Raw genomic sequence first — 24,944 nt, forward strand, 5'->3', positions numbered from 1 at the left:
TGTGACCTCAATGTACAGCCAGTCCAGCATGTTTAAATGTCATTGTGTGATTGGAATAGTCTAAAGGGGGCTATCATTCATATATTCTTACATGTCTAATGAAAGTTTACTATATGCATATCCAAATCCATTAGATCATCCACATCATATGTGATTTAAGAGCCCCCATCAATTTCTGGGCATGATTTCTCATTTCTAATGTAATAGAATTTATTGTTAACAGTGGATACTATGGGTGGTCATGAAAAGGTTTGGGAGTATGTCATATTTGGCATATATCTGAATTTTACTGTTTCATCACATGGGAAGGTGTTTTTTTGCCTTACTTTCTCATATGTCCGTATAACATTCTTTAGGAACCTTTAGTTTTGTTTCCTTCACCCTCCCTTTTCTTTGTTGGATGCATCTAATATTTCCCCTCATGAGAGTTTTCTTCAAGTGTTTTGGAGCAAAAGCTTCCTTTTTTAAAAGACGTATTCCAGATGTATCTGTATTGTACTAACTTTCCTTTTCCTGTACCTTCCTTTTTTCTAGCTTTCCTGCAAATGCTAGGCCTGTGATGATCCTTCTTTCACTGCTGCTTTCATTTACTAATCCTCTCTTTTCTTCTTCCTTTTCCCTCTCCCAATCCCCCCCACTCCTTGGGAACATCCAGTATGTCCAGGGCACAAAAGATCTTTTGAGGACCCTCTGCGCCTCGTGGCAAAACTCAAGGCGAATCCAAGAGACCCCTGTCAAATATCTGAAAATACAGCCGTTGCCACCACCTGTGCCTCTCAACCCTCCAGGGCTATCTAATTTTTCTATTGCTGCATCACTTTCTTTGTCCCAGCAAAAATAGGGAAATGCCACCGTGCACAAGGAAAAAGCTATGCCAAGCCCTCAAGGCTGGAGTGGAGGTACTCCTACTACCCTGGGGTTTGAAGCTTAAAGCCATACAAATCAATTCATCTGCTGTGAGTGCAATTAGAGAAAGTTCTTTTGGCTCCTGCATTTCAGTCCTGGGACGGGGATGTCCCAAGCCTTCAGAATTCTTGGGCGATTTATATAGTTCTCTGGGTTGGTACCTTGTACTAATCAATGATACCGATCCCAATCCAGTTCTGTTGTCTAGAATCACTGTTTCCAAAGCACACTATGCTTGCGCCAAACGTGATGCAGTTGGTCAAAAGTAGCAACTTTTCAAAAACAATGCAACGCACTGTGAGCCAGTATTCAGGACTGTGTATGCGTGTGTTTGTGTGTCCGTACGTGTGTGGCTTGCATGATTCTATAGAAACATAGACAAAATACGGGATAAGGGATCTAGAACTTTCTGGGACTATGCTTTTTATTTTGCTTTTTCTTTCCAAGCAAATTCTAAACGTTATTTGGAAGGTATGCTTGCAAGTGTCTATGCAGTTTCTGCTGAAGTCTCAGAAGTAAGATGAACCTAGATTTCCAGAGTCTCAAGGTGGAGATCTAGCACTCGCCATCTTTACAAAATGAGAATTATGCAACTTTATAAACTTATGTATAATAAGTCAACTTGCCTCCTTTCTATTCTGCAAACTCTAGATGCAAAATGTGTGTGTGTGTTTGCGTGACATGTGTTTCCTTCTGTATTAAGCACAGTATGATTCACAGCTCTGCTGCGTAAGTGTTTGGGTCTGTGGTGTCCCAAACTATCACGAGAGGATAGTTTGGGCTGGATCACATCAATTACACAGACCTATTCTGCTGAAAGTCAAGCTGCTGTAGCCAGCAGGACAAGATTGTGCAGAGTCTGAATTGAAAACTTTTTTAAAAACTATGAGAAAGGGGTATGTGTACTCCTCTGAGTATAGTTAATTTAGTGTTTATACTGGTAACTGAACTTGAGTTTTAGAAGTGGTTTAGATTTTTCTCTACCTTTTTCTTCTCTTCCGCTTCTCCCCTCTCCCCCAATCTATTGACACTAGTGTTTTGTAGTATTAGGTAGCAGTTTCTGATCAGAATTCTTTTCTTGCTTCACCTATTGCACATAATTTCTAGAACGGACAAGATGTAAATCAGAACAGGGGTTTATAGGAAGGCTTATTCCAGCTTTCCCAACTTGAGGTTCTCTGCAAAGATGTTGGACTTCAGCTCCCATCATTCCGTTCACCAAGAGGCTTGGGAAATAGAGTTGAAAATCTGACACCTTTGTATAGGACACAAACTTCTCCTGATTAATTTCCTCTAGACAACAGAACCAAACTTCTTTGACCTCTTTGACTGTATTTTTCTGGGATTTGAAATCCATTTATGCCTTTCACTTTTGTAACAATAAAACTTCTCCTATCTTACTCCCCGACTCTCTGGTTTCTGTACCAAATCCATTAAAACATATTTTCCATATCCATCTATGCATGTTGTTTGTTAGTTCCCCTTTTCATGCTGACATTGGAATGTAATAGTATAATAGATGATCATTGTATGTCTGTGTCTATGTGGTTTTGCAGGTGCCAGATTCCTGTGCATCATTCTAAAAATGAAATTGCTATGCAGTGTGCTATGCAGAGAAAGTGTGGAAACAGATGCACATTCTACTTATTCCTCTACCAGTAAAATCTCATAGTTTGAACAAATCGTATCTAACCATCTAGAGTGGGAAATCTCTTCCATCTGTGTAAATGTCCCATGTAATTTAGAACTGAATTTGTCCTTTAGAAAGTTTGTGCTCACATTTGCAGGCCATGTTTGAGCTCTGCAGTTTTATTTGCCTTGTTGCCCAAATCTCAAAACTTTGTGAATAACTATATTTAATTTACATTATCTTATGATTGAGCAACCCAGTCCTATAACGTGAGGCAAACTGGAACCACACCTGTAGCGCTGTTCTGCTTTTTTTTTTTATCCCTTGTGGCTACGTTTGAAAGCAAAGGCTCTGGGGAAGGATTAAGTTTATTCATCCCATATTCATCCCTTAGTCATCCCTGTACGTCATCTCTAAATATGGATTTTTGTGAGCTTTGTGTGCAAAGAAAAATGGAAAATCAGCAAATACAGATAGTCCTTGACTTATAATCATTCATTTAATGACCATATGAAGTTACAACAGAACTGAAAAAGTAACTTATAACCATTTTTCACGTAACCATTGCAGCATCCCCATGATTACATGATCAAAATTCAGGCACTTGGCAACTGGCATGTGTTTATGATGGTTACAATATTTCTAGGTCATCCTTTTGTGATGTTCTGACAAGCAAAGTCAATGGGAAAGCTAGATTCATTTAATAATTGTTTCACTAACTTAACTATATCAATTCAGTTAACAATTGTGACAAGAAAGATCGTACAATAGAGCAAAACTACTTAACTGTTTTGCCTAGCAACAGAAATATTGGCCTCAACTGTGGTCTTAAGTCAAGAACTACTTGTAGTGGCTGTCATCAAAATGGAACAGTCAACAATAGTTGAAACCTGATGGTATAAGACCGTGATGGCGAACCTATGTCATGTGTGCCACAGGTGGCACGCAGAGCCATTTGTGCCAGCATGCGAGCTGCAGGCAAACTTACCTCACTGCGCATGTATGCACCCCACAGCTGATTTTCGGCCAGTTTGAAGCCTTTTTGGACTCCCAGAGGCTTGAGGAAGGCTTCTGTAGGCTTTGCAGGCCGAAAACTAGCCCCGTTTCATCACTTCCTGTTTTTCCAAAAATACCAGAAGTGACAAAACAGGGCTGGTTTTCAGCCTAGAGAAGCCTTCCTCAAGCCTTTGGGAGGCCGAAAAAGGCCTCAAACGAGCCGAAGATAACCTTTGAGGCACAGTGCAGGTAAGGGGGTGTGGGAGTGGGGATTACGTGCGAATGCATCGGGGGTGGGAGGGCGCACATTGTCTTCTGGGTGCTGGCACGCAAGTGCGAGCATGCAAGCATACGCACAATTTTTGGCACAGAAGTCCGAAAAGGTTAGCCACCACTGGTACAAGGTTTATGTGTTCTGGATGCTGCTTCAACTATGATTAATTACAATTCACACAATGTCATGCAAATGTGGTATAATGGCCATCTGGAGAGGGATTGCTCTCATAAAGCAACATTCACGCATTGGTTCCAGTTTAATGTTAGCAGTGAACCCAGCCAAAGAATTTTTGAACTGCTTTCATCTTGCTCAAGGAAACCAAACATAGCTTATTTAACCAATTAACCATACAGTAAAGAAATTGTGGATTATTGTGATATGTAAGCCTAAATCCAAGAATGTGAAAGCCATTATATTAATCCAAGAGGATCTGGCTGTTCTTGTGTGATGGGCTGGGAATTTGAGGTATTGTTGAAATACCATATTGAGTTTTCCTAAAGCAGAGTATATACAGCCCTGAAAATTGTTTGGAAAAATCCAGAGCTGAGATGTATGCCTCCAGTTGTGTGCTTTATATAGAACATGGGAGCAAGGTCCTTGGTCAGTTGCTTTACACTTAAACTTACTTGACCTTGCCAGTCCTGTACTCAGTCCTGTACGTTGTTCTGTGTACAAATTTACATTCCAATTGTGGAGAGGAGAGGAATATAATGAGATATGTTTGCAAACTTTCTCTCTGGCTGTGCTGTTTTGGGAAAAGATGGGCTTTACAGTTCTAAAAATAGATCAGCAACTAGCCCTCAGAATGGTTTCCATTCTTGATAGGACAAATACTATGCTCAGTCATTGCTGTTATTAGAACTCATCTACATATAGTGTTATTCAGGACTTTAGGGCATCAAGGTAAAGATTTAATTCTCCTGTCTGCTATGTTGTCAGGAAGTGGTTATAGCCAAACTTACAGAAAAATGGCTATCACTACCTTTCACTTGGAACACTTCAAGGGATGGATGTGTTCTGGGTAATGATACAAGTTGGAAACTCTACATCTAACAACTGATTATTCAGGATAGAAATGATTTAACATCTCCTTCCCAATCAGAATGTCTGCCCCAAATGATCAAGATCACAATGGTTGTTTCTCCACTGCTGAGAGGTTACCATAGCCAGCATTCCCAAACAGCTGTTTTCTGACAGGAGCTCTCATTCCTCCTAATAAGATTGAACATTTGTCTGTTTAAGACGTGTGTTTGATTTTTAAAAAAGTGATGTTTTCTTCAGCTCCTCTTTCTGGACTTTCTAGAGAGAGAAAACTGGTCATCACTGAATGCATGACGGGCAGATGGATCCAGCAAGAATTGTCTTGTTTTCGACAAAACTCCCAAATTCATGGACAGAAGCTTATATTACCCTTATTTTAAAAGAGAATACCAATGACCAACAGATACAAAACTACAGACCGATTTCATTACTTAATGTGATTATAAAATATTCATTACAATAATTGTGGAGAGGGTTAAGAAAATTTACATGAATATATACACCCTGACCAAAATGGATTCGTACCACAGAGAAATTTAAGAAATAACACCAGACCGATAATGTATTAGAGTATTACGAGGCACATCCAGACAAGCAATTGGCGTTAATGTTTTATGGATGCACAAAAAGCCTTTGATAATCTGAACTGGAAATTTTTTATCAATCAATTACATCCAATTAACTTTGGAGAATTTTTTTTAGATCTGATCAAATCCATATATACCATTCAAACAGCAAAGATAATTTTGAACGGCGAATTAATGGAGAAATTTGATATATCAAAAGGAGTAAGACAGGGGTGCCCTCTATCGCCACTATTATTTATCATTGCAGCAGAGGTACTATTAACACAGATTAGAAATAACCAAGAAATAAAAGGTCTGAGAATTAGAACAGAAGAGTATAAAACACAAGCATTTGCCTATGATATGGTATTCATCATAGAAGATCCTCTGGAAACAGGACATATATTGCTACAGGAAATTGAAGAATTTGGCAGAGTGGCAGGACTAAAAATAAATAAAGAAAAAACAAAGATATTAACAAAGAATATGGTGAAACAGAAGGAGGAATTGGAGGAGAAATTGGGGATTCAAACAACAACAAAAATATCTCGGGGTGTGGTTGACAGCTATATGTTCATCAATCAAAACATAATTATGAGAAATTACTAAAACAAATACAAAAGGATTTGGAAAATTGGGGTAAACTTCAGATATCATTGATAGGGAGAATTGCTACTATTAAGATTAATATACTACTTAAGATATTATTCTTTTTTCAAACAATTCCAATAAAATTAGGTAAAACCTTTGAAGAATTAAACAAAACAATTAAAAAAATTATTTGGCAAGGGAAAAAGGCCTGGATAAAACTAAAGCTCCTACAGGATAGTAAAGACAAGGGAGGGTTCGGACTTCCAGATTGGGAACTATTATCATGCCGCAGTAACAACATGGATTGGAGATTGGGTAAATCTAAAGAATAAAAGAGTATTAATATTAGAAGGACATGACCTGCAGATTGGCTGGCACATGTTCATATGGGAAGGGAAAAATAAATTTCATTCGTATTTTCAAAGACATCAAATTAGAGATACATTACTAGGGGTTTGGGAAAAATTAAAAAATCATTATACAAAGATCCCAATCTGGATGTCAACCATGGAAGCTATGGTATATCCAAATGTTTTAGGGGCCAGAGAGAAAAATGACCAAAATGTAGAAGTATTTGTTAAGATATAAATGGGAAGAAGAAACTGAAGGAAACAATGATAACCTGGACCCAAAACTTTGGATACAGTATGAATTTGGAAGATTGGGAAAACCTATGGAAATAAATTATAAATTAACTGTCAGCAACTTATAAGGAGAACTTATATAAAGTGTTTTATCATTGGCACTTACATCCAGTGAGACTTGCAAAAATGTTTCCTAATAATTCTGCAAGCTGTTGGAAATGTGGCTACAAGCAGGGAACCTACTACTACCATATGTGGTGGACTTGCCCAGAATCAAAAAACTATTGGCGGAAAATTAGAAATTGGCCAGAAGAAATTACAAAAGTTAAAATTGAATGGAAACCAGAGATATTTTTATTAGGAATTTTAAAACAAAAAATTAGTAAAAAGTTATATATTTTACTCCATATATTAACAGCAGCAAGGCTTTTCTTTCCCCAAAATTGGAAATGTGAAAATACTCCCTCCAATTTCATGATTATAAAGAAAACTTTGGAACGTGCAGAAATGGACATGTGGTCAATGGAACTTAAAAACAAAGAGGAGTCAGAGTGCTATGAGATCTGGAATTTTTGGTACAGTTGGTTAGAAGGTAGACATGAAAGGAACAAAATAAAGTCAAATAAAAAGGTATGACGGAAATTGACAACATTACATGCAACTATGTTTGTAGTATATAATTAGATGAAATTTTGTGATATATTAATAAGTGTGAATGATTATTCTACAATAATTTAAGAAGTGTCAGATTGAGTGAACACTGTCTTACATTGTGATAAGCAGAATGTTTGGTTTTATTGTATTTGAATAAATTTATCTAATAAAGTTTTATATATATTTTTTTAGAAAAGAATTGTCTTGTTTTCATTTCAAATATGGTTGGTGTAGTCACAGCTATGAAAATTCATAATAGGCACTATTATTTACAATACTCTGGAACACTGCAGGTTTTATCTATCACTATTCAAGGAACACTCACCTGTTTCTCCCAATCTTAAATTACTTAGACTACTCAGCACATTGTTCTCTGAGTGATTCACTATCACTAATAAAATTCAATATTAAAATTTTAGAAAAACATGATATAATAAAAAGTGATGCATCAAAAATGATTTGCTAAGAAATATATCTAGGTCATAATACAACAGCATGCACATGATATAAAGATTACGTCAGCCATGTCCAAAAGTTCCATGATCTTCACCAACCAATCCTATTGTGGGTAGTGTCAAACCTTTTCATTTTTGAGTATATCATTTTCCCACTTTCTTCCATTGATTTCCACCTCTCTGGAAATATTAGAAATATATTGAAGTACAGGTAGTTCTTGACTTATGACCACAATTGAACCCAAAATTTATGTTGCTAAGTGAAACATTAAGTGAGTTTTGCTCCTCTTTACGACCTATTGATAAAGTGAAGCACTGCAGATGTTAAGTTAGTAGCATGGTTGTTAAGTGAATCTGATTTTTCCATTGACTTTCCTTCTTTAATAGGTAAAGGTTTACATTTACAGATTTGGCACATACATGCTAGTTTCCGGTTCTAGGGGGCGATGCTCATCTCTGTTTCAAAGCCAAAGAGCCAGCGCTATCCAAAGGTGTCTCTGTGGTCATGTGGCCGGCATGACTAAAGGCCAAAGGTGCACAGAATGCTGTTACCTTCCCACCAAAGATGCCCCCTATTTTTCTACTTGCATTTTTGCATGCTTTCGAACTGCTAAGTTGGCAGAAGCTGGGACAAGTAACGGAAGCTCACTCCGTTACGCAGTGCTAGGGATTCAATCCGCCAAACTGCCGACCTTTCTGATCGACAGGCTCAGCGTCTTAGCCACTGCGTCCCTTTTCTTTCCTTCCTAGAAGGTTGCAAAAGATGATTGCAGGACCCCAGGACACTGCAGCCATCATAAATATGAATCAGTTGCCAAACATCCAAATTTTGAACAGGTTTCCATGGGGATACTGCAGTGGTTGGAAGTGTGAAAAACGGTGACAAGTAGCTTTTTTCGATGCTATTGTAACTTTGAAAAGTCACTAAATGAACTGTTATAAGTTGAGGACTACCTGTATATCAATGTTCCAATATATTCTATCAATATGTTAACCACTAGGTGGCAGCAAATAGTTTGTTATTTGTATAGCCAAGTTGTTACACAAGTGTTCTTTGAAACTGGAATTCAAGAAATGTCTGATAGAGAAATGGTCAGCCGTGGAGTATTCTCAATACAACCACATAAATTTTCTAGAATTATTGTTGATCTGTTGACTAATAAACTTACAGTAATTCATCTTTAGGTGGCAACCAAGTTTGTCTTGGCATACAAGCTAATGAATTTGTACTAACTTTATATATTTAGTATTTTCTAAAAGTCTACATATTTCGTTACTATACTTTATTGTCTAATCATTGATAGAATGGTTGTTTATCATCCTGTTCTCTAATTTCAAATGTCAATCTGCTCATTTCAGCACATTCCAATATTTTCTTAATGATTTCTTCCTGTGATGGTGTTTTCTCATTTTTCCAGTTTTTAGCAAATACAATCCTAGCCACTGTTAATATATTTACAATCAGGTATTTCAAGTCTTTACTATATATTTCAGGAAAAATTCCCAATAAAAATATCTCTGTTTTCAAATCTATACGTTTTTTTGTCATTTTTCTAGACTTTTAGAAAATAATAAATATATAAAGTTGTATTCTTTCCTTATTATATCTACAAAATGATTTTAGGATAGATTTGGGATGATAATATGAATTGTCACAAAACAAATTAAGTAAAATATGATTATTTCCTAAAGCATGAATGAATAAAGGTACAGTCAAATGATTGATTAATAATGATACCAATGTATTTAATATTGGATTGAAAATATGAAATCATATACAATGTAATTGTAATTGAAGACTACGAAATGGAAGCACAAAACAATTTGTAAACCAACCGGCATACTATAGGTACATATATGGAAGATGGCCTGATGTTTTTATGTTTTGTTTGTTTATGTTTGTTTTAAAAACCAATAATTTTTTTTAAAAAAATAAAAAAATATTAAAAAAAAAAGAATTTGTACTAACTTGCAACTATGGTAATAGAAAAAATTGGAAACAGGGTTGAATCGTGAGGTCCTTGGTGCTCTCTGAGCTTGGTTGTTTTCATGCAGGCATTTCATAACCCAGCTAAGTAGCATCATCAGTCCTTGCAAGTACTAGATAAATGTTGAAGAGGTAGCTTTTGAGAAATCTGTTTATTGAATTTTGTATCATATCACAGCATATGTACTTATTTGATCAGTCAAGGATAGAAGAAGGAAAAAAGGCTGTGTCTTGAAGACTTATTTATAGCAAATCATATTCTACTGTAAAATGAAATATGCTTTTAAAAAATATGTGAAGAGCCCGTAGGGATTCCTCCAAAATAGTGGCCATTATTGCATTGCTAGAGTCAAGTCCATTTGTATACATAGAGCCATAATTGTAATCGATTTCAAGGCTTCACATCTTATGGTTGGTCAACCCATTTAAAACAAAAAGGAACTACTATTGAAGCCAGTGTCCTTGTGCCTCTCACAGCCCAAACTGCAAAGAGATGCTGGCTTGGAGGCCAAATGGAAGTAGGCAGTCTCACAGCACAGCTGCTAGGCCAATGATAGCCAAGCAGATCATCACTTCCAAGCCATGGCCATTATAGCAATAGCACTTAGACTTATATACCACTTTACAGTGCTTTATAGCCCAATCTAAGCAGTTTACAGAGTCAGCATTTTGGGTCCTCATTTTACCCACCTTGGAAGGATGGAAGGCTGAGTTAACCTCGAGCCAAGTGAGAGCTGAACTGCCAAATTGCAGGCAGCCGGCAGGCAGCAGGAGTAGCCTGCAGTACTGCACTCTTAACCGCTGCGCCACCGTGGTTCATTATGTGCCACAGGTTGTTGAGATGGGAGGTTATCTTCCATTTTTCTCAGGAAAACACTGCTTTTTTTGCTAGAAGATCTTGGCTTGGCTCCACCCTGCCTCAGTAGATGCCTGACTCCAAGATAGAAGACCCATTGGGAGGAATGTCCTCAGCAAATGGTAAGTGGGACATCTTCATACTGTAGTAAGTGGACTAGAAGGTTGACCTCACAAGCAGAATTTCCAAAAGGCTCTGTACATATCATACCAACGACCCAGCTATCATCTTAGTCCCCCCTCTCTACTGGCTAGCAGCATAAAACTGGGAATAGCTGGGTTCATGTTTAGTGCTACCTTTACAGCCTGTCTGGCCCGGCCCTAAAAGGGGGCTGGTTACTTCCTGACTCAGTTCTTTTTTCTTTCTTCCTTTCCCCCCCTCCAAGCTAGAGGAAAAAATGTAAGAAAAGAACCTTGATGTGTTCCAGTTGAGAACTGTTGGGGTTTTTCTTGGGGTGAGGAAGAGACAGGCCCTGTCCAGCTTCCAATCTCTCCTGCCCCTTTCTTTAGCTGCAGAAGGGAGAAACCAAAATAGCTAAGGAAAGCGAGTGCCTAAAGGGCCTCATTTTAACACAGCACATCAAGAGCCTCGCCTTGATCTCAGGAACGAAGATTAAATAGTACCCTGGTCAGCAATTCCCATGTAGAGGTTGACTTGTAGGGAATGTATACAGGTAGTTCTTGACTTACAATCCCAATTGGACCAGAATTTCTAAGCAGGGCAGTTGTTAAGTGAGCCGCACCCGATCTTTTATTTTTTTGGCACTGCGGTTGTTAAATGAAATGTCATTAAGTGAATCCTGCCTTGCCCAGTGTAAGTTGAGGACGACCCAGATGCACGATTGACTGCTAGATGTTGTAGTTTAGCAATATCTGGTGACCCTCAGGATTCCCAGTGCTAGTCTTGATTCTCACAACCATACAAGAAGCAACATAGACCCTACTGTGCAGGTTTTTGCCCCCCCCAAGTTGCTGATGTTTCTGGATCACAGGCTTAGCTTCATATAAACAATATTAAATATGTTTTCAAATTGTAATTCAGGCACCAACAATTGGGACTGCAACATTTTCAGGTGTTCCCTAAGGTGAGAATGAAAATGCTGATGGGCTAAAATATGACTTTCCAGTGAAACCTATTTTTCCACCATGTTGCTGAACCTGATAGGTTTGATGCAGATAGGGTGGTGGTGTTTTTTCGGGATGGCTGCCATCAAGGACATGTACTGTAGCTGAGTGTCACCTTGAAATTTTATAAGCATCTTCCTACATAATGCAGATGAGAAAAGAGGGGATCACCACCAGAGAAAATCAGGTTAGTGGTTCTAATACTGCAAAACTAAGGCTGGCTTTGAAAAGCTCTTGTTGGGTTTTACTTGTCCCAAGATTTTTGCTGTTAGAAGAAAAGACTTGACAGTATTAATACACACCCTTTGCATGGTTGAAAGCTGACAAAACAGCAATTGGCTCTTATTTGGGGACTAGTGATAGGACCATAACTTTAATTCACTTGATAGTAACTAGCTGATCTGGTGACTTCTGCCTATATAGTCCAGTTTTCCCCTGCTTCTCATGAATTGTTACCTAGCTCTATAGCAGGGGTGTCCAACCTTAGCAACTTTAAGACTTGTGGACTTCAGCAAAGCTGGCTGAGGAATTCTGGGAGTTGAAGTCCACAAGTCTTAAAGTTGCCAAGGTTGGACACCCCTGCTCTATAGCCTTAATCAGAGCTGTGACTTGGCCACATTGCTGCTGCATCAACTCTAACTGAAAGCCAGCGTTGCATATTACAGTTGCCGCAAAGGCTTTTAGGGACAGTGTTGTGTTATAATATTGCTAATATTAACAATACGTATGTTGACAATATAGGAAGCTGACCATAATCACAATATATGGACCATGAGTTATCTATCTTTATGGGCTTTTCCTTCTGGAAATCTTTAACACAAGAGTCTTCAAACTTGGCAAGTTTAAAAGTTGTGGACTTCAACTCCCAGAATTCCCGAGCTAACATGACTGGAGGAGGAATTCTGGAAGTTGAAGTCCACAAGTCTTAAAGCTGTCGAATTTGAAGATCCCTGCTTTAACAGAATGCATATAGCCATCTGTGGGATGCTGTACAATTCAGATTTTTCAAGTTAAGCTGGAGAACCATTGTCTCACGGTCCCTCCATTTCCATCCATCTGTGAATTTGGTCATTCCTTATAGAAAAGATGTTTCCTGAAAGGCCATTGGAGGTGGCCAGGTATATTAGAAGCCTTCAACTCTTTCCTTCCAAAGGCATTCCTGCTATCTCCTCATGCTCTGGTGGGAAAACTCATCAAAGTGCAGATCTCAATCACTTACTTAAGACACTAAGAATTACAATGCTGGGACAAGGTTTGCTCATCTTCCGGGTGTAGATCTGCTGTGAGTCACTCTGATGGAACACTTTCCTCTCAAACTGGATCAGCTGAGTTATCAGCCTCGCCCATCCCTTGCACATAGTGAGCTGATAGATTTCACCTAAGGCTGTGCTTGGAAGCAATTTGTCATAGTGTTACATTCTTCCCCAACCCCCTACCCTTTTCTTTATGGAAATCTCAGTAGAAATCAGAAGGTATTTTCCTTAGAAAGCAGCTTGAATTCTGACCCCCAACTATTTTATTGTTTCCTTGCAGAGAAGGTGCAGAAAACATTGGTTAAAATCTTTTGTAGTGCAATGTCCATAGAGGTATATGGATGGACGGACAGACAGGTTTATTATTTAAAAGCAGGGAATGCAGATAGTTGCCAATAATTTTGCTTTGGACATTTTGGGGGAAAATGTTTGTTGTTAGTAGGGCATGGGGCATCTTTCTTTGATTTTGAGTAGCTGAGTAGTTAGGTAATTTAAACGCTGCTCCTTCTTATGGGGAGCCTTTTTAAAGGTCAAGACATATTTATTTTGAAATTGAATTCATTTTTCATTCAGGTTTCTGTCCCACTTCAATTGCAATCAACTGTATTAAGCCAACTCTGAACTTTTTGTAGGCCTTATTTCTTTTTGGGTGGTACCTTAGGTTTCTGTCCCAAAGAGACTACATAAAGGCCTTGCTCTACGAATTATTGACCTCATGATTTTAAAATCTTTGCTATCTTAAGATGCCACCATTTACCATCAGATCACTGATCTGTTTAGTTTCATACTGTTTTTTCTGATGCAATGGAATTCTCAACAAACCTGTGGAATGTGGACAGGGCAGTTGGACATTTAAGGGAGCAAACAATCCCTTATTCTTGAATCCAGAGGTGTAAAAAAGACACTCAGAGTAACTCCAGCTTGATTACACCAGGTATACATTGTATAGGAGAATCACTTTGGTAGGTTTTCAAAATTCTGTTACGTTACCTTACTAGTGCTCTTTCTAGAAATCCAAGGGGTTCTTTTTTCTTGAACTTGCCAGCTTCATACATGGTATCTGAGTGGTAGCAAACATCTCACTTTGTCCTATTGCTTCTTGAGTTATGAGTGTATCCCCCCTTCCTGCTAAGTTGAATATTCACAGAGGGAGGAAGGGATAGTCATGACTGCATAACAGAACCAAGATACTACAAGAGAAGACCCTCAGGCTGAAAATCCCTTTCTCTTGGGATCTGAAAAACCAGACCGGTGTTTGCTAACCAGGCACCTTCCAGATGAATTGGAAATGCGTCTCCCAGAAATTTAAGCCAGCAGTCATTGTCTGGACACATCTGGATGGTGCCGGGTTGGGGAAAGCATGATAGTGAGTTATTGAACAAATAGCGTGGCTTGGTGTGACTCATATTTTAACATTTAAATCTTTTAAATTGAGAAATAAGCTGGCGTTGAGTCATGAAGGGCCGCAGTTCAATTCTAGAGCGCATGGTTTGCAGAGTGAAGATCTAATATTCAGTTCCCACATCCCTGCTAATTGTTTTATTTAAACAATATCAGGGGTGCCAATGTAATTCATTACTTACAAATTTCAGTCTAAGTTATTCCAACAAGCTACCTCCTAGAATAACAAAATGTAAAATTGTGGGGGTGGGGAGGAAAGGAGAGAAACAAACAAGGGAAAAACATAAACATCAAAGAACAACAGCTATATTATGGTATAGGACATTAAGCATTATCAAATATACCAACAGTTATACAATCTTATATATTATGGATGTTTGAACAACAAATCAAACTGAGGCTATATTGAATTATAATTTTTGATCTAATTTCTCCAAATCCCCATAGTCAGAGGATCAGATAACAAATAATGTGAAAATGAGAGATTGTTGCAACCTGAATCATGGACTCGTGGAGTAGAAAGCCACAAGAATCATCCCATCTAATTCTCTGTATTTTATGGGGAAATATACCTCTCCATTCTCGAGAGGTATATTTAAACTTATAGCAGCTGCAACTTTGAGCAATTTTTCATGACCCTAACTTCTGTGCTAATAGAAATTAGTTCTTGACCATTTTATAGTGACACTCTTCTATATTGGAATGATGACTTAATGTTTCCCCTTGAAGAGGACCAGCCATTTATGGTAGGCTGATGTTGTATAAGACAATTTTCTTGAGGAGGTATTTAGAAATACATGAATACAGGTAGTCATCTTATAACCATAATTTAGCCCAAACTTTCTGTTGCTAAGCAAGGTGGCTGTTAAGTGAGATTTATTCCATTTTAGGACCTTTTGCCATGGTTGTTGCTAAGCAAGGTGGCTGTTAAGTGAGATTTATTCCATTTTAGGACCTTTTGCCATGGTTGTTAAGCAAATCACAGCAGTTGTTAAAATGAAACTGGCATTCCCCCATTGACTTTCCTTGCCAGACGCCAGCTGGGAAGTTACAAATGTCAATCACATTGACTCCAGGACAGGCATAAAGCAACCAAAGTTTTGATCGTATGACCATGGGATGTTGCAATGGTCATAAGTGTGAAAAGCAGTCGTCACTTTTTTCAGTGTCACTGTAACTTCAAATGGTCCCTAAATGAAGGTGCATAAGGCAAGGACTATCTATAAGTAGAGATTTTGCATGTGATAAATTTGATCTGGTGCTAGTCTTTCATAGATATGGATCATCACTTGAGACTGTAACAGGTCTGTACAGATGTTCATGCAACACAGACATACTTAGAAAAGTCCACTCCATTGCCCTCATTCTGATGAAGTAATTGTTAGATACAGCGCTGGTTTTTTTTACATGCTTTTCTGTTTTAAACTTGAGCCAATAATTTGAATTTAACCCGGAGGTTAAAAAAATACTTCAGGTCTTTAATTGAATATTTTACTAGTCCCATTAACTGTATTTTTCTGAACTCTGTGGATTATGTTCCATTATATACATGCTTCCTTAATTTTAGAAAGAAAGCAGTTTCACAAGTAATCTAATTTAAAATGAGTAATTTAATTAAGTGTGAGATTCCCTAGAATACTGGCTCACACAGGAGATGCAAAGACAGCAAGGATCAGGACCAGAGGCAGCTCAGGTTGAAGAAATGCTGTACATGTGTGCTGCCCCCTGGAGGGGAAGGATAGTCCTATCATACTCTCTGATTCGTCATTTGGCCAAAGCTTCCACCTAGACAAGCAACCTCTTGCTCAAGAAGTTCCCAAAAGGCTGCATTTCCACATCCTAGGCAGGTATGCATTCACTCACTCACGCTCTGGCTCCAAGGTGAATCACTGCAACTCCTTTTAAGGAGAGGCTGCATGAAAGGAAGTGGGGGAAGGGTTCGCGGAGAGCTTCACCACGCCTTGTTCTTCCTTCAGGCTGAGACGCCAAGCCAAAAGCTGATCCCAGCAGCTAAACTCAGCAGAGATTCCGACAGCTTTGCTAGCAGCTGCCTGATTCCTCTCCAAATAGGCCTCCTTGCCCGGCACTCCCTATCACTGCCTATTCACAATGGCCAGGAATCACCTAGTACAGAAAGCCAAGCTAGCTGAACAGGCTGAGCGTTATGAGGATATGGCTGATTTCATGAAGGCAGTAGTAGAGGATGGAGCCGAACTCTCTAATGAAGAACGCAATCTGCTCTCGGTTGCCTACAAGAATGTAGTCGGCTGTCAGAGATCGGCATGGCGGGTTGTCTCCAGCATTGAGCACAAGACGGAGGAAGGAGATGACAAAGCTCAGCTGGTCAATGAATATCGGGAGAAGATCGAGAAAGAGCTGAAGAACGTTTGCAATGTGGTCTTGGGGCTCTTAGACAAGCATCTCATTCAGAAAGCTAGCGACCCAGAAAGCAAAGTGTTCTATTTAAAAATGAAAGGCGACTACTTCCGTTACCTGGCTGAGGTGGCTGCTGGGGATGATCGAAAGCAGATAATTGACAATGCCCGAAAAGCTTACCAAGAGGCAATGGACATCAGCAAGAAGGAGATGCAACCCACAAATCCTATCCGCCTGGGCCTTGCTCTTAACTTCTCCGTGTTCCATTATGAAATTGCCAATGCTCCAGAAGAGGCAATCAAGCTGGCCAAGACGACCTTCGATGAAGCCATGGGTGACCTCCACACGCTCAGTGAAGATTCCTACAAAGACAGCACTCTCATCATGCAACTTCTCAGGGACAATCTCACACTATGGACAGCAGAGTGCTCAGGAGAAGAAGGCGGAGAAGCGGGTGAAGAGCCAAAGAACTGAACTTTTTAGACAATAGAATGATGGTAACTCCACATCTCCCTTCCTCTTTTGTTCTTTTTTTCCAACACATGGTATTTTTTTATAAGACGCATCTCCAGCTCCTGAAAGTTTCAACGGGATTTTGACAGCAAAAGGGGATGGATTCATAAACGACTTAAGCATTTATCCACTTGTCCTCATGTGACAGCTTTGGGATTACCCTGGTCCTTGGGCCCCATTCTTCCTGGTATGTGACATCTGCTAGACTCACCGCAGCCTGGAACTCCTTGCTTGGGTTTTTTTGTTTTCTTCATAAACTCTTGTGTTTGGTACAGCACCTGGTTAATACAAGTGTTCTCCTGGTATGGGAAGGAGAGAAATATATATATATATATAATTTGTATGTTTAACTGTGAACAAACCTAAAACCCAAAAGCTTAAACATTATTTTGCATGGCAAAGATACCAAAATAGTAGCTGAACCAAGTTAAACAAGAATACTTGTCTTTGCTTTCTCCAGTGCTTGCTTTTGTTCTGTGGGGTTTTCTCACTCCGGGCCAGAAGTTGGATATACGGCCTTTGTGTGAACGTGGGAGGGAGGATTTATTCTAAGGGGGTTAAAGCTAGCAATCTCAAGAGAGCCTCTTGTTACTGTGGTGTTACTGTGGTGGTTTGCTGCAATACTCTTCCCCAATAAAATTTCACATTTATGCCTGCCTTTTGTAGTTCTGGTCTTCAGTTCCATGTCTGGTTGTTTCCAGGTCAGAGGCCTCTTAGAGCCTCTTCAGAGGTAGGAACACAAGTCGAAGCAAAAGGTATGGTGAGCAGGTTGATTCATGTTAGACGTTTCCCTGTTCTTCTGAAATCCAAGGTTCTCCTGCAGGCTTTACGGGTGGAGGTGGGAGAACAGCATGTCTGGAGCAAGAGCAGCATTGTGTAGGTTTCATCAATAAAAGGAAAAGAGAAGGGGGGAGTTGCGAAGCAACCCTGAAAAATAGCTTTGAGGATAGGACTTTTTTTGATCTGAGTGGAAAAGGATGCACCCCCCTTCTCCACGCTTGTATTTTCCAGGACCACAAATGCTGCTCCCTTATTCAGGAAGCACATGAACATGCATCAAATCCCACTCATGGATGCTTTCTTTTCTTTTTTGGACTGGGTGTGATTGGGTTTTTTTTTTTTTTTTACATCCTACACTGATGCAGACCAACCCTTTTGCACCAGAGAATATTGGGGTTTTATATGACTGTGTGCTGTTTTGGCTCACATTTGGTTTATCTTAAACACCAAGAAAGCCTATTGATCTTCCTAAAAAATGAATGTAACTAGTTTTCTTCTTGATTGTTCAGGAAACAAAGTGTCAGAAAAGTCTATATGTCTCTTGCTTAATTTCCTTAGCACTTTCAGGTGGATCTCAAGATCTGTTTGAAGAGCATCCACCTTTCATGCCAAAGAAAGGTGAACCAGTGGTCTTCGACTGATTTCTTTGTTCCGAGCTGGTAGGTTATGGGAGGACACATATTTGGCATGCGAGAAGTCCCATGTTCTGTCCATGAACCTCTAAGCAGAGCTGAGAATTACTCCTCTTTCAGTCCCTGGTGAATCAGCCAACAAAGAGGGCTTTTTAAAACAATTGCCCAAGCTTAGCCAAAAATCAAACAAGGATAAAGATATAACAAGCAAGAAAAATATATATAAAGCATAATAAAAATGTTCCCATCCCTAGGAGTTAATTGATCTAGATGGAGCAACAGTCTGTTTTAATTTACGACAGTTTCCTGTCTTAAGTTGGTTATTATGGACTAACTCCTCTTAAGAGAAACTTTATTTTTTATTATGGAAGACTCCTTGGAGAATATTATTCCCCAACACCTGTACGAATTGTCAAGGCTAGTTTTAATTTCACTACTTTAGAAAAAATGCAGCTTTCACTTCATTCTTAGAAATCTTCCGTGCACCCATCTATTTTTGAACATCCAATCTCAGAACTACATGATGAAATGAGGTGAGTGTGTTTTTACTTCTGCTGCCCATACATAGGCTAGGGCTTTCTCTAGCACAGAGGTCTCCAACCTTGGCAACTTTAAGACTTGTGGACTTCAACTTCCAGCTATGCTGGCTGGAGAATTCTGGGAATTGAAGTCCACAAGTCTTAAAGTTGCCAAGATTGGAGACCTCTGCTCTAGCAGACCAAGTGAAGCAAGCAAGTATTTCACCTGTCCTTGATGTCTCCATACTGCATTTATTTTTGAGGTCAAGAAAAAAAAAAACGCTCACCCAACTAACTACCATTTGGTGGAGTGGCAAGCTAGCCTCACATTTATTTGGGGACAGGAACTCAGCTAGAAGTTAATTAGCTCCGGTCCTGAAGACCTTGAGATGCTCGTGATCCAATGAGAAGAAACGATCCCGATCCCAGATCAGTATCATGACCTAAGAGGAAACTTCACCACTTCTATCTAGCGCAAGGGATTCCACCTCCTCAATTTGCAAGAGAAACTTCTAGAATGTTAGCATTCTCAACCTTTATTTCCGTTCTTTGCACAGTTGCTTTATAAAATGCACACAGACACTGTTGGCAGTTTTGGCTTGTGTGAACCTGGAATAGGGCGTGCCTCACTCCAGGCAGTTAAGAACTAGGACATTTCATCTTGATGTCTCAGGATTACATGCAAAGGTTCCCAAGTCTACTCCCTAACATCTCCAGGCAGCCTGAGATTTCTTTCTTCTTAAAAGCTCATGAAATGGTTTTGAATGAGACCAGGGGTCTCCAAACTTGGCAACTTTAAGACTTGTGAATTCCAACTCCCAGAATTCCTCGGCCAGCCTGAGCCAATGACCTGGCTTGATACAAGGAAGCAGTGAATGTTCTAGTATCCTTCTGGCAGGCTGGAGAAGATGTGCACCTGCCACACTATTAAGAACAACCATAAAGGCAGGACAGGTGCTTGAGGATGCAAGAAAGGATAACGAGGTGAGTTCTAGCAAGGAGTCCAGATGGGATAAAATGTTGCACCTGTTTGTTTGGGAGTAACATACACATATATCAATTTATGTAATCCTTGTAACTGAAAAGATGGCTCACTTTTGTTCTAGAACTTGGGAATCCTGGTGTTTAATGGGTGCATATGTACCAGGGAGATCTTCTGCATAAACCTTACCAAAATGAAAAGCGGCTTGAAAATAACGTGACATACTCTAATGATCTTTCTCTTATTTCATCTTTCTCACACTTCTGACCTCTGTAGAACCACACAATCACTGGCCATCTTCTCTGCCTCTTAATTTCTGGAATTCACTATCAGAAACGGGTTAACTATTCACTTTTTGAAAGTATCTAAGTATCCAAAGATCTTACAACTATCTTACTTCCCCCCCACCCCCAAAAGACGCTGTTGGAGAAACTGATGCAATAGCCCCCTCAACCTACCTCCCAACCATTTCATGGCTGATTAAAAAAAAAGAAGGCCTTTGCTCACTAAAGATTCTTAATTGCACAGAGAAAATTAGTAGGGAAAGTTTCACAAGGATACAACTGCTGACTCAGTGCAATAACTGTCCTTTATGCAGGCCTGTTATTCTATTGCAAGGCTCTTATTGGGCTGAATGCAACATATGGACAAGATAAATGATCATTGGTGTTGCAACTGGATCAGTAGCAATCAACTCACAGGTGCAGGAGAAGAAACTGAAAGAATCTACAAACTGTTTGGTGTGTAGGATGCACCATCTGCTTATTCATTTAAATATAATCTTTTAAGATTCTGGGTGGTGCCCTGATTAATTCTTCTCCCGGAGTCAACCTCTTCTCAGTTTAATTTAGTGAAGTGGGTTTTGAGTTTATTCATAAACCAGGTGAAAAGAGGATAAAAAGATGCCGGTATTTCTGAAGGGCTCCCCTATAGATAGAGATTGAAACTTCAGATTTCTCGGCTACGTGTATGTTGCTGGACTGGGAAATGGTTCTTCTTATCTGGCTTCTTAAACCCGTGCAATTACATAGATTAAAGCAATGTCCCCTCCCTTGGCGTTTCAGATCAGATAAGCTTCATCCAGTATCATCAACTTTATTTCTCTGCCTGTGTCAGCTGGTTTACATATAGTTCTAAGCCAGCTCTGGCACATCTTGATGAGCAGGAATTACGCTATTTGAGGCATGGGAAGGGTAACAGTTGGCAAGTAGGGAAGCACGGTGGGCAGGACCCGGTCCTCATGGGAGCAGGATGAGTTTTTCCATTTCTTGCTCCTGACTTAGAGAGCAATTTGGTTTCATTCCAGGGACATCTTCATGGTATGGTCCAGAAAGCCAAGGGCAGCTGCTGGGGTGATAAAAGTCAAGAGGCAGCTGTCGGGGCGATCAAAGCTGGGCCTATATTTCTACATGTAGTGAACGCTCACAAAGCAAGCAGAACTTCAACTGAGGAGTCCATAGTGCTCTCTGGGCTGGGTTATTTCCTTGCAGACATTTCATTACCTAAACTAGTCCTGATGAAGCTATCTAGTTTGGGTAATGAAACGTCTGCAAGAGGACAACCAAGCTCAGAGAGCACCAAGGACTCCTCATGTCAGCCCTGAGCTACAGATAATATCTCCTTTATCAGAGTTTCAATTAGCTGTTGAGACCACCATCTTGAATTTTCGAACCACGCCCTAAGGATGTCCCTGGGAATTGGAGAGAGAGGAAAAAAACAGGTTAGACTCCTTTCAGCGAGGTCAGCCTTGAGAAACCGCTTGGAGTGATGCTTGCAGCGTTTATATTTCCAGAGAGGGATAGTGGTTAAGATGGTATACTAGGACTGGGAAACAACCTACGGCCCAGTCCCTTCTCAACCACAGAAGCTCCCTGGGTGACTTTGGGCCAGTTCTGCTCTGTGGGGCCACCGTGCCGTGCATAAAATGGACATCCTCCTTATTAGCTACCTTGAGCTCTCAGAGAAAAGGTGAGATTCAAATCTAACAAATACATTTGAAAGTAATAATAATACTTTGGGGTATTTCTTCCTAGCTCTGAGCCGATGCTTTTAACAGCAGTCCGTGAAAAAGAAATTTAGCAGGCAAATTCTACTCCTTCCTTTACTATCTAATTCTATAAAATGAAATATTTTAGCTATGAAAATTCCGTTTGACTAAAGAGCTGGTACAATAACATGAAAAAAAAAGGGTGCATTGGTATCATGGCAGAAAACAGGCAAGTTTATCATTATCTATGTTACGTTTATAATCTGTTGTATGTTGTGTTATGTGTACTTTTTGTATTTGCTACCTAGTGGAGTGTTAGAAGTCATGCAAACAGGTTTGGGATGGGTTTGACTGTCTTCATCAAAAGAATAGCTCTTCAGAAACTGGGTAGAATGGGATTCAGTTTGCACTAGAGGGAGAAATTGGTGAAAAAAACCATCCAGTTCAGAAACAGGTTGGGAGCTCTAGAGAATAGAGGGGAAAAAAATTCAGAAAAAAATCCCCTCACTGCTTCCTTAAGGGAAAGACAGTTGGGCAACCGCGTGTAAATTGCTGTCTTCTCCATTGTAAGGGATCCTCCTTCCTGGTCCCATGATCCAGAGCAGAGGGGTTATTACCTATTGGAAACACACACGCACCCCAGAGTTACTGTCCTTACTTGGAATTCTTTCCCATCACTTCTCTTAGGGAACAGTTGGGTAAAGTGTGATCTGCACATTTCTATTTATTATCCACATTAAGTGGGATAGAGGTCTGTGGTTTGTTCTTGCCATTTCAAAAAAAAAATGTGTGGATTGGGGTACAGTACAACACTGGACTATCTTGAAAAATAGCCAAGGGGGCAAATTCTGGAAGATTGTGATGGCTACAAATGCTTTTTAATGGTGAAAGGCTGAGTGGTCCTAAACAGCTGAGCCCATTGTCTGGTTGAATTGTAGATGCATATCCATGGCCAACCTGAGCTCCAACCACTTCCTATACACCAGGGGTAGGGAAACTTGGCTCTTTTATCACTTATGGACTTCAACTCCCAGAATTCCTGAGTGAGCCATAAAAGGTTCCCCATCCCTGGCCTACTGGTTTTTCAGTTGTGGGGGAAATCAATTTTTGACTTGAATAGGACTGTTTAATATAGAAATGTAGGACATATGTCCTAGATTCCCCCACCCCCTCAAAAACTGAAAAACCAGTAGGCCAGGGATGGGGAAACTTTTATGGCTCACTCAGGAATTCTGGGAGTTGAAGTCCTTAAGTGATAAAAGAGCCAAGTTTCCCTACCCCTGCTATACACAGACTAGAGAGGCGCATCACATTGTCCTTTGATTCAGGCAAATAAAAGCGCTGTGAGCCTTTGAAGGCCCAAACACTTCAGGTAGGAGTTAAGAAATGACTTCTATGCAAACAAGCTGGTCTGTAACAGACTCAAAGATGCATCCCAAATGGGGGAATGGATCAAAAACCAGGTTGATTAATGCAGTTCCAAGCAAAAGCAAAAGCCTTGGGGGGGGAAAAACTTGAATCCAAAAATTTAGCACATACCAAAAGGGCTCCACACCCACTTCTTGCTGTTTCGCTGGGAAGTGGGATTGCTGAACAACTTTCTCAACTGGCCCATTTCCCATTTAATTTCTCTTAAAACCTGGGTGGAGCTCAAACAGTTTCAACTACATTGGGATTTCTCACGAGTTTCAACTTGACCACTTAATTGGAGCAAAATCCTGTCATCTACCTGCGGCTACAAACTCGTCCCAGCCAGCAAGAGAGGGAGGTGTGCCTGGCTACAGAGGGAGGCCTGAGGTTGCAGCGAAAAAAATTAGGTGGTGGATTATGGAAAAGTTTCGGGCTTAAAATTAGTCCTTTGCTTCCTGCTCAGCCTTCCAGCCTGCTCAGCCTATTCTCTTCCATTCATTCAGATGGCACAATTTTTCAATGTTCAGGATGGATTTGGGGCACCTGGTGTCAAAATACCACACCCATAATTCTTCACTAGTTCTGTGCCAATGAAAATACTAATTCTGCAGTTTGTTTAGAATATTAATATTTTATAGGCCTTTGAAAAATGTTGCAGAATGTATTATGCAAACATTAACATTAAACAATTATTTAACTTGCTGTTGAACTGCTGTTACTTGTAGCAGTAGAGAAGAACTGGAAATTTAGTTTTGCTTACCTTAGTTTAACTTACTTTTGAATATATTTTCAAGTTGGGCTCTCACAGTGGTGAAGGTTTATTGGCAGAACCACTATTGTGAATGTGTAGACAATCCAAAGTTTAATTTGTAAAACACCCCCAGTTTTAATTCAATGAAGGATTAATAAGCAGTAATAATATCAAAATACAGATCCGCACCAGTCCCAGATGCAGAGATAGCTTAATCTGATAAAAGGCAGCTTTACACGTCTTTCCCATATTTTGGAGCAGAGTGTAAACCTGGGATTTGTAGCGGGTATGCACCAGCATCTATTTGGAGACTCTCCAAAGCCCCATTTGGATAATATTTGTATTTGTGGGAGCTTTGGAGATTTTAAGGACAAGATAAGATGTACTAAGAGATTTTGCAGAGATTTTATTTAGTTCTTCATATCCTTACTCAGAAACTAAGAAAGAACGATCCAATTCCACCCCACTAACAAAATAGTAAATTAGATTCTTTTAGCCAATATTTTTGTTTTCATTACAACCTAACAGACTGTTGCCTCTTTCATATTATTGGGAAAATGCCCTTCCTTTCAAGGCAGAGCTTTTCTATTCCCTTGCACTACCCCAGAAAGCTTGTATGGCTAAGCAGGCACTCAATTTTCTCTTCCCTTGGAAAACTGCAGTTGCCATAATGG

The 24,944-nt window shown here is 39.7% G+C and overlaps 2 protein-coding genes across 8 annotated transcripts in view; both read left to right on the plus strand.

Annotated features, from left to right (window-relative positions):
- The window catches only part of ZDHHC18 (zDHHC palmitoyltransferase 18), a 53,927-nt gene that overhangs the window by 18,485 nt on the left and 10,498 nt on the right, over window positions 1–24,944 (plus strand). Inside the window, exons 9-10 of one of the 7 annotated variants that reach the window (XM_087939698.1) lie at window positions 10,580–10,665; window positions 16,298–16,435. In XM_087939698.1, the coding sequence (XP_087795824.1) occupies window positions 10,580–10,621 (42 nt within the window). In that variant the 3' untranslated portion in view covers window positions 10,622–10,665; window positions 16,298–16,435. Of the gene's footprint in view, window positions 1–655; window positions 2,304–5,112; window positions 7,432–10,579; window positions 10,666–16,297; window positions 16,436–24,944 lie in introns of those variants that run through there. The other 6 variants (XM_026702539.2, XR_015744772.1, XM_087939699.1 and 3 more) reach the window with 6 other exon arrangements.
- On the plus strand, window positions 16,429–17,866 carry SFN (stratifin). Its single transcript, XM_026702542.2, has one exon. The coding sequence runs from the start codon at window positions 16,431–16,433 to the stop codon at window positions 17,169–17,171; it is 741 nt and encodes a 246-aa protein (XP_026558327.1). The 5' UTR covers window positions 16,429–16,430; the 3' UTR covers window positions 17,172–17,866.

The sequence above is a fragment of the Pseudonaja textilis genome, chromosome 10 (genome assembly GCF_049901715.1).
Source record: "Pseudonaja textilis isolate UNSWEBS1 chromosome 10, rPseTex1.2, whole genome shotgun sequence".
Classification (NCBI taxonomy): domain Eukaryota; kingdom Metazoa; phylum Chordata; class Lepidosauria; order Squamata; family Elapidae; genus Pseudonaja; species Pseudonaja textilis.